Source organism: Pezoporus occidentalis, unplaced genomic scaffold (assembly GCF_034315485.1).
Source record: "Pezoporus occidentalis ecotype Australia unplaced genomic scaffold, CSIRO_AGI_Poc_V1 ctg68, whole genome shotgun sequence".
Taxonomy (NCBI): Eukaryota; Metazoa; Chordata; class Aves; order Psittaciformes; family Psittacidae; genus Pezoporus; species Pezoporus occidentalis.
The window spans coordinates 4,813,118-4,822,569 of NW_026916030.1; the positions used below are offsets into that span (position 1 = coordinate 4,813,118).

General features: G+C 57.2%; 2 protein-coding genes across 7 annotated transcripts in view; one reads left to right on the forward strand and one right to left on the reverse strand.

The window, feature by feature from the left end:
* Positions 1-4,838, forward strand: part of RAPGEF1 (Rap guanine nucleotide exchange factor 1) — an 83,805-nt gene extending 78,967 nt beyond the window's left edge. For all 6 annotated transcript variants that reach the window (XM_062641147.1, XM_062641149.1, XM_062641148.1 and 3 more), the window contains 7 exons: positions 21-105; positions 333-427; positions 887-965; positions 1,109-1,210; positions 1,586-1,683; positions 2,730-2,858; positions 3,839-4,838. In XM_062641147.1, coding sequence (XP_062497131.1) covers positions 21-105; positions 333-427; positions 887-965; positions 1,109-1,210; positions 1,586-1,683; positions 2,730-2,858; positions 3,839-3,989 — 739 coding nt within the window. In that variant the 3' untranslated portion in view covers positions 3,990-4,838. The remainder of the gene's footprint in view (positions 1-20; positions 106-332; positions 428-886; positions 966-1,108; positions 1,211-1,585; positions 1,684-2,729; positions 2,859-3,838) is intronic.
* Positions 4,839-8,116: 3,278 nt separating this feature from the next.
* On the reverse strand, positions 8,117-9,167 carry PRRT1B (proline rich transmembrane protein 1B). Its single transcript, XM_062640957.1, has 4 exons — positions 9,098-9,167; positions 8,669-8,930; positions 8,391-8,534; positions 8,117-8,300 (listed from the first exon to the last, which is right to left on the reverse strand). The coding sequence occupies exons 2-4, from the start codon at positions 8,915-8,917 to the stop codon at positions 8,154-8,156; spliced, it is 540 nt and encodes a 179-aa protein (XP_062496941.1). The 5' UTR covers positions 8,918-8,930; positions 9,098-9,167; the 3' UTR covers positions 8,117-8,153.
* Positions 9,168-9,452: the final 285 nt, after the last annotated feature.

Consider the following 9,452-nt stretch of genomic DNA (forward strand, 5'->3'; position numbering starts at 1 on the left):
CTCATCCTTGTTTCCTACAGGCCTGGGACCCTGCATGATTTCCACAGTCATGAAATAGCTGAGCAGCTGACCCTGCTAGATGCTGAACTTTTCTATAAAATCGAGGTACAGAGCTGAGGATGGGGTAAGGGTGGTGGGAGGGATCCAGGCATACACCCTCTACCATCTCTGGTATTCTCTGCCTGTTCCCCAAGCACACCTGTTGGGCTGTAGGAGACAGCTGGACTTGTGTCAGCAAGTGGCAGTGAACACAGACTGCAACTGGGAATCTTGAGGCAGAAATCCCATTTTAATGTGTGGTATTTTCCCACCCTTCTCTTCTTCCTTGGCAGATCCCAGAAGTTCTGCTTTGGGCGAAGGAGCAAAACGAAGAGAAGAGCCCCAACCTCACACAGTTCACAGAGCACTTTAATAACATGTCCTACTGGTAAGGAGCTCAGAACAACTGTGGCACTGAACTGTGCTTAACCCCCAGGGCCCTATAAATACTCAAAATAGTCCTTGGAGAGTTGGGTTCCCTTATTACCACTGGGGTAAGATATATTTTTGGCCAAGAAATAGGTTCAAGGCACTCATCAAAGAGCCAAGAGCACACAAGAAAGGGAATCAGGAGGATTATGGAGGGCAGTGTAACACAGAGCAATTATTGTCAGTACCACGGAGCCCTTCAAACATTGCCTTGTGCTCAGTGGAGGGTTATTGTGGTCATCCTTTAAGGTCTTCTCTTTGTTGTGAGGAGAGTGCTCCATTTAAATTGGAGGTGCCATGAACTTTTTTGTATGGTTGGCCCATGCTTATCAGTTACTAGGTTTTATGAAATGAAACAAGAAGGAATCTGAGATCTGCTTGTGTGGGTTTATCCGTTCTTTTCTGTCTGTTCTTCCAGGGTCCGGTCAATAATTATGCTCCAAGAGAAAGCCCAAGACCGAGAGAGGCTGCTCCTTAAATTTATAAAGATTATGAAGGTATCAGCTTGGTTCTTGCTGTGAATCACACACATTGCTCCTTAAAGGAGCAGGGGAGTGGGACCTTGGGGCTGGTAGAGCTGCTTGGTGCTAGAAGGCTTTTCAGATCTCTAGAGTAACTGGAATATTCTCCCTCTTCACAGCACTTACGAAAGCTGAATAATTTTAATTCCTATCTGGCCATTCTTTCTGCACTGGATTCTGCACCTATCCGAAGGCTGGAGTGGCAGAAGCAAACCTCAGAGGTGAGAGCAGTGAGGGCTGTTATCTCCAGGGGGGAAGAGAACTGTGCTTACAGCACATAACAGCTGGGTGGGTTTAACAGCTCAGCATCAACAAGGGGTGGAGGGATGCTGGATGACTGCTCTCCAGTGGGTGTAATGCCATGTGCTGGGAGCCTGAAGTGTGACTGGGTGAGAACAGCCTCCTTCTCCCTGCAAACTGAAGGCTTGGTGAGGTTGAAAGCAGCAAGACTCGTGTTCATACATACTTGGGACCAGGCTGAGTAAATCAGTTGGAGGTGTTTGCAGGATGGCATGAGCTCCCTGGTGCTCTGGGGAGAGGTTACAAGGAAAATGGGCTTACAGTAGTGGTGTCACTGGGGGCTTTGTGTCCTGCAGGGCCTGGCTGAGTACTGCACGCTGATTGACAGCTCCTCGTCCTTCCGCGCCTACCGAGCAGCTCTGGCTGATGTGGAGCCTCCCTGCATACCTTACCTGTGAGTTGGGACTTTCTTCTTCCCTTTGCTATTACTTCTGCCCGTTAAATGAGTTCCTTCAAGGATGTCTCAGGAGCTTCTGCTCAGCTCAGCACTTGCCTTTTGCCCTGTGTCTACAATAAGATGGCAGCGTGCCACATCAACCCACCTGCCCTCTTCTGGAGCAGTTTGTCCTGTAGCATAGGAAGGCAGGCTGGCAGCTATCTTTTTGTGAACTGACTGTGGCAAAGGAAGGATCAAGTACCTGGCTCTTTAGGTGGTGCTTTTTAAATGTATTTTCTTTGAGATCTTTGTGCAGAAAGATAGATTTTTACCAAGAGTTGGAATGGATCCCACAGCTTCCCACAGCAGATACCAGGTTCTGCAACAGCTCTGGTTCTGCTGACTGCAAGAGCTGGTAAATGAGGAGTCTGCCTTGTCAAACATGCTGCTTCATGCTGTTTCTAGATGAAAGGTTGAAGCCATTGCACTTCTCTGTAAGAGCCCTCTGATCTAGAGAACAGATTTGGTCTGGGTTTGCACCAGGAAAACTTCTCCTGGTCTTGCTTTCTTCCATGGAAAGAGTTCTGTGGGAAGAGGTTGCACAGGTACACAGCATCTCATCTGCCTGGGACCACAGCAGCACCCTGCAGGGACTTAGAAGAGTAGGGAGGAAGGTAGCACAGACCCCCTTGCTAGGGAAACCCTCTTGCCTAAAACTGGAGGGAAGGTTTAGCCCCTGGCAGGAACTTCCCATTGCAGCCTTCTTCCAGCTGGGTCCTCGCCTCCATGGGGAGTGAAAGAACAACCTCAGCACCCTTAGCGTAACCGTGAGGGCCTTGGAGGCCCCTCAGCTGTGTGTGGTGAGCACCTTGCACCTGAACACCTTCGGATCTGCTGCTGGGGAACATTTCCCTCTGGTTCAGAGTTGCTGTGCTGATGGTGGCAGCAGCGGGAGGCTGTTAAATTGCATCTGGCTGCCTTTCGCCTGGCGTCCTGCCCCTGTGTGACTAACCTCTCTACTTGTTTGCCTACTCCCTGGCCTGCTGCCCCTTTCTCTCTTTCAGAGGCCTGATTCTGCAGGACCTGACCTTTGTTCATCTGGGAAACCCTGATTACATTGACAGCAAAGTGAACTTTTCCAAGCGCTGGCAGCAGTTTAACATCCTGGACAGCATGAGGTGCTTCCAACAAGTGTAAGTGCAGCAGCAGTGGGGGTCAGAACTGGCTTTGAAGGCACCATGGTGGGGACTGGGGCGGGGGCATGGGAGCCACTGTGCAAGGGGAAGGGAGTCTGAAACCAAAGCATTGTGATGGAGGTGTAAGGGGAAGACAGGGCTCTGGTCACAGCCTCTTTCCCTTTCTGGGTTGAATATGACTCGAGGTTACGAAGACATTTTTCCTGTATTAGTTTTGAGATCCAGTGCAGTTTTCCCACTCCTCTTTCAGACACCAGTTTTTCCTCCAGGTTGACGATCCCTATGTTCTCTAGGTCATGGTGTGTTTTCCCCAGTGCTGTCTTGCAGCAAGGGCAGCAGATCCAACTGCTCATTTCATAGAATCACAGAATAGTTAGGGTTAGAAAGGACCTTAAGGTCATCTAGTTCCAACCCCCCTGCCATGGGCAGGGATACACTAAATTATATCACCCAAGGCCTCGTCCAGCCTGGTCTTGAACACTGCCAGGGATGGAGCATTCACAACCTCCCTGGGCAACCCATTCCAGTGCCTCACCACCCTAACAGGAAAGAATTTCCTCCTTATATCCAATCTAAACTTCCCCTGTTTCAGTTTTAACCCGTTACCCCTTGTCCTGTCACTACAGTCCCTAATGAAGAGTCCCTCCCCAGCATCCCTATAGGCCCCCTTCAGATACTGGAAGGCTGCTATGAGGTCTCCACACAGCTTCTCTTCCCCAGGCTGAACAGCCCCAACTTCCTCAGCCTGTCTCCATACAGGAGGAGCTCCAGTCCCCTGCTCATTTCAGTGTGATGGGGTCTGATTTCCCCCCAGTTCAGCAATGGGCACGTTGGTTCTCCCCTTGTTTGGTGTCACTTTCTGACCTGTGTACTGTGCTCTGAGCGCACGGTGCTGGATGCCCCTGGGGCAGGGCGAGGGTAGCCTGAAGCTGGGAGCAGCCCCAGTTTAACTGCATCCCTCCTCCGTGCTTTTCCAGCCATTACGACATCAAAAGAAACGACGACATCGTGTCCTTCTTCAACGACTTCAGCGACCACTTGGCTGAGGAGGCCCTGTGGGAGCTGTCCCTCAAAATCAAACCTCGGAACATCACGAGGCGGAAAACAGACCGGGAAGAGAAAACCTAGGAGGAGGGGTTGTGCGAGCGAGGAGAATTGCTCCGCAGGCGCCCCGAGGGCAGCTATGAGACTGGAGTTCCGTGTTTGTACCTGTTACTGGATGATGATGCACCCTCCCTCCCCGCTGGGGGGGTGAACGTCGGGCGCTCGCAGCAGGCAGGAGGTGACCGGGGCGCGCCGTGGGCCGCGCAGGGCAGAGATCAGCCGGTGCTCGCTGCACTCACCCTCCTCCTCCTCCTCCTCCTCCTCCTCCTCCTCCTCCCGTCCCTCTGTGCCATGAATCAGCTTTAAACCCGGGGAGAGAGCCTTGTGGAAGGAGGGTCCCATGCAGGTGTGTTACTGGTTTGCTGGCCGGTTGCATCCGGGAATACCCAGGCTTTTGTTTTCATCCACAAAGGAGGGTTGGCGAGAGCTCAGCACCCACAGACTTGTCTCCGGAGCGGTGGCAGCAGCGGTGGAAGCTGAGGGTTTGAGTCTCCCCTGTAACACCACCACCTTGAAACGTGTTCGTCCATAGGAGATGAGGATGGAAGAGGCTCCCGCTGCCTGCCGGAGGAGCTCTGCTTTCAGAGAGCTGCTTGTGTTTACAGGGGTCTATGGTTTACCCCAGGTCCGGCGCCTTCTTCATGGGAGGAAGGCACCAGTCGTAGCTAGGGAAGAGGCACTGAAAATGGGCCATCTCCAGCCATCGTATCCCCCTCCTCCTCTCAGATCTCCTTATTTAAGCAACGGTGACCCCTCCGAACCCTGGAAACGCGGACTACCGAGGTACTGCGGGTCACCCGTCCGTGGAGCCCTGTCTTCTAGCGATGGTACTAGCTTTTGCACAGTAAATGCTGTAGAATACGAGACTGTAAATATTAGTGTTTAGAATCCTTTGGGGATTTTTCTTTTCGATGCATGTCTGAATACCGACGAGTTTATAGGAAAAAGAAGTGCGAACCAGTATGTATAGAACTCCCCACCAGTGACAATGTTGTTCCGAGTGCTGGAAGAAAGCAGGCTCGGGGCGGGTGCAGGAGCCAGGCATCGGAGCAAGCGGGATGGTTCCGGGGTTGGGAATGGAAGTGGGAAGGAGCCCTGTGCCTGGCTGAGCCCCGTCCCCTGCACCCCACTCCTCTTCTCTCGCTGTTGCCAAATGTGTGTCTGGCCCTTGGTGCTCTGCTTTGTTCTCAGCGCTTTGGCAGGAGCCCCAGCAGGTCCCCATCGCCCCCAGCCCAGCATGGAAGAGCAAAGGGGGGGGGGTCTCATTTCCCACACACACAGCGTTAACCCCAATCTGTTTGGTGTGCCTTATTCAGCCCCTCTGTCCCCTCTCTGTGCCCCACCCAGGTTATCCTCCCCAGTCAGGCCATTTCGCGCCCCTCCTCTCTCCTCACCCCATGGTTTACAGCGTGGATGGTGGATTTAAGTGTACCCTGGAGGTTTTAGCAGCCTTGGGAAGCCTTTCTTAGCATCGTGTCTCGTGGCTTTTAGAGTTTGGTCTTAAAATCCTGTGGCTTCAGGGCAGCAGCTCGCGATGGGGTCTCTCACAGAGCATCAGATGGGGTCTCTCACAGAGCATCGGATGGGTGCTTCTCAGAGCATCAGATGGGTGCTTCTCAGAGCATCAGATGGGTGCTTCTCAGAGCATCAGATGGGTGCTTCTCAGAGCATCCTTATTTCTCAACAGCAGCTCTGTGTTTGCTGAAGTCTCTTATTTACTTTGAGTGAATCAGAGGTGCAAGCACTTCCTCCTACAGATTGCAACGTCTCAGCTGGACGGCAGCTCTGCCTGGACCGACGGCAGCATTGCCCTGTCCATGGGATTGCACCAGCTCCATTATTTTCCGGCAGCCAAGGCACAGGGAGAGACCCCCATTTGCCTGCGGGGGCATCTTCTAGGTGAGGAGAGCGTGGGGTCCAGCGCCAGCTCCTGCTGTGCATCCCCAGAGCGGGAGGAGCGGGGATGTTCCTGCGCCGAAACGCGACATCTGAGCCAGAGCACATCGGAACGGTTCATCCCATGGCACCGAGGGCACCGGAGCCCTTTGTGTCCAGCCGAGGCTTTGCAGTCCCCAGAGGCTTCCCCGCCTCTCACGCCGGTGCTTGCCTTTGTCAATCAGGTTTTAAGGCAAACCCCACACGGCCGTGACAAGGCAAATTGAGCCCGTGTCTGGCGCGGGCTGCCCCGGCCGGCACCGAGCACCTCCCTGGGCCCCTGTGCTCTGTACAGAGCCTGTTTCTAGGCGTGTTGTGTGTAAAGCCCCAGCCCCATCGCTCTCATACCACCAATGGGGGGGGCTCGCTCCCTGCCCTCCACCAGCTCAGCTGCACCATGGGGCTGAGCCCCTTCCCCCCGGCCTTTCCATCCCCTTTCTCCCCTTTGCCGTTGTCCCTAAGGAAGGGTTTCCTCGCCCAGAGCCCCCCCCCCGTGCAGGAGCAGCACCTGGGGAGCACAGAGCAGAGCCCTTTGCTTGGCCATGAGCGTGTTTGTGTCTTGGAAGCAGCATCCTCAAGGGCATCGCCTCTCTTTTTGGGGGGGAAAGGGGGTCTCCATCCCCTCTCCGCACTGGGCAGGGAGCAGGGGGAGTGATGCCCCCATCACCAGCCCCCTGCCCCGCTCCCACCCGCAGCCCATCGGTTCTATTGTGTATTTACCACTAACCCAGTCCTGATGGTGGCATCTTCCTGCGAACATTTCAGACCTGTACCTTTTATATTAAAGACGAATAAACACCGGTAACAAACCCGCCTGACGGTCCTGTTTACAGTGCATGCAGCAGTCTGTGGATTAAAGTGACAATCGAATCCACTTCTGGCGCTGGTGTGGCCTCGTGTTTTCTCATGTCCCCCTCGGGCTGTTCCTCTGCATTTGTCCCTTTTATCTTTCCCCCCATCCCTACCTCCAAAGGGGCGGCCTTGCCCCAGTGCATGCCTCACCCCTGGGAGGGGAATCTCTGCTCCTGTCACCTTCCTGCAGGCCCTGATGTCCCCTGTGTCCATCTCCCCAGGGGACACAGGGGTCAGTGCGTGCCCAGCCCGTGCAGCAGCCGTGTGCTGGCACCGGGGGCTATAAATAACCCCTGCGGGGTCCGGGCGCACTCCAGCACTATTCCAGCCTTGGACAGGGTTCAGGATCCCTCTGGAAATCATTGTCAGGGAGATGGATGTGCAGACAATGACCCCACACGTCCCCCCATCACTGGGGGTGGACCATGGTGCTGTGTCCCACCGGGCAGCAAAGCCGGATGGGACCATGGGGCCTGGCACATCCATCCCTGGTGCAGGACACACGCGTGTCCTGCTCAGCTCAGCTCAGCTCATCCTCCCCTTGCCCTTCCCTGCAAGAGGCACCCTCAGGCCTGGGGCCGCTGCAGCCCCAGCCCAGCCCCATGTGGGCTCCCCATGCCAGGGTCCTGCTTCAGGAGGAAACCCGGATTTAACCCATTGCAGGGGAATTTACCCTGGATTTGGTGGTGGACAAAAGCCACGGGATGGAGGGGAACGTCCTTGCAGAGGAAACAGCAGCTTTGGCTGCAGCCGTGGTTTATTTCAATCAGGAAGCAGCAGGAAGGAGGCGATGGAGCCTCTGTGTGTGATTGATTTGTGTGTGATTGATCTGTGATTGATTTGTGTGTGATTGATTGATCTGTGTGTGATTGATTTGCATGTGATTGATTGATTTGTGTGTGATTTACTCGTGCAGAATCACCACAGCAGCTAAATGACGTGATTCAGTCTCTTCTCACACTGTTCAATACCGGGGAGGGTTCTTGCACACGTGCTTTGCCTTCTCTTTGGCCCTTGCCTCTGTCTCCAGCCCCAATCCAACCGGATGCTTCCTCTGCACCAGGTCCTGTTTGGCACCTCTGAGATGCTCCGCGGTGACAGGATCCCACATCCTGCAGCAGAGCCTCATCCCGCACCCGGTGCCGCTGTTCCGACACGGCTGCTTGCTCAGCGCCGGCTCCCGCAGGACACGGCACCAGCACTGCTCCGGTTCCTCCTGCCCACGCCGTGGTGTGCGGGGCTGAGAGCGGGCAGGCAAAGGCACGCGTGGCTCCGGGGTGGCTGCTCCGCCGCACTAACACCTCCTGGTCACCCCTATCCCATGGCAGCCCCGGTGATGATGCACAGGGGCTGCGGTTGTGCCCCGAGGCCGGGCCATGTCCCTGGGACCTGGGGTCCCCGTTATAGGTACAGGGCCACCAGGACGTAGATGACCCAGCTGATGGAGGCGAACAACCCGAAGAGGAGGCTGAAGAGGACCAGGGATTGGGCTTTCCTGGATGCCGCGTACGCCTGGACCACGTCCCCGCGCCCGAGCGCAGCCCGGGTCTGGCACAGGGGGAGGAAAGGGAGAGGTGAGAAGAGGCCCCCAGGGCCAGGAGCGGGGTTTGGTGCTCGTGGGGCCCGCACCATCCTTACCTCGTGGGAGTAGATGAGGGCGACGAGCCCGGTCAGGAGGCAGCAGAACACGGTCACCAGCACCGACTCCACCAGGTAGTCCTTGGGCAGTGGCTGCCGGTGGCCGGCGGCTGAGGGCCCCGCGGTGCTCGGTGCCCCCTCATGCTGTGACACAGAGCAGGCTGTTAGAGCTGCCCGACCCCCCTGTGCCCCCCACAAAGCTTCAGACCCCACAAGCCCTGGGGGGGGGGGGGAGGCAAGGAGTGACCCCGCTCGGAGCGGGGCAGGGGGGTACGTACGGAGGTGCGGGGCGGGAGGCCCTGGGGTGGGAACGGCCCCGGCGGGTGCAGAACCGGGAAGGGCGGGTACAGGAGATGCGCGCTCTTGGGGTCCGGGGGCGAGTAGGGCGGGGGGTCCTCCTCGAAGGCCGCGTTGGTCGCTGCTGCCGCCACCACCACGGGCCCGGCCCCGGGGGGCTCCCAGCAGGGACCGGCGCTGCCGCCGCCCCGCTCCGATCGCCGGGAGCCGACGGGCGCCTCGCTCTCCATGGCACGGAAACGCCTGCGGGGACGGGGACGGGGTGAGACGGGCTCAGCCCCGGCCCTGCGCATCCGGATGTGTCCCCCTCCCCGGTCAGGGTCGGGCTGCGGGAGCGGATGAGCGGAGCCTCCCCTCCACTTCGGGGTCTCCCCCCCTCCCCGGTCCCGGCCCCGCGCCTCGGGTCCCACCTACGTCCACTCGGTCCCGGCCCCGCCGCGGTCCCCGCAGGGCCCCGCAGAGGCGGCGGGAGCGCGGCCGGGCCGGGCCGGGCAGGTTTAATCATTGACCGCTGCTCGCCGGGGCCGCGCCCGCAATGGCACCGAGGGAGGGGACGGGGGAGCCTCGAGAGCTCGGGACCGCGGAGGGGGTCACACACACGGGGGGGGGGGTGGTTAAATGTTAATGGCTATGGGGGGGTACAGGGAGCCATGGGACCAAACAGGGTGGAAAAGAGCTCTGAGATCGGGTCCAACCGCTCCCTGCGCTGGGCGCAGCTCTGGTGTCCTCAGCACAAGAAGGACACGGAGCTGCTGGAGCAAGGCC

Bases quoted from the DNA above. Each gene is read 5' to 3' on its own strand.
- PRRT1B (XM_062640957.1), bottom strand. From the start codon at position 8,917: ATGGAGAGCGAGGCGCCCGTCGGCTCCCGGCGATCGGAGCGGGGCGGC. The intron at 8,535-8,668 runs GTACGTACCCCC...TCTGTGTCACAG, and splicing joins GCCTCCCGCCCCGCACCTCC to CATGAGGGGGCACCGAGCAC. The intron at 8,301-8,390 runs GTAAGGATGGTG...CCCCTGTGCCAG, and splicing joins CCCTCATCTACTCCCACGAG to ACCCGGGCTGCGCTCGGGCG.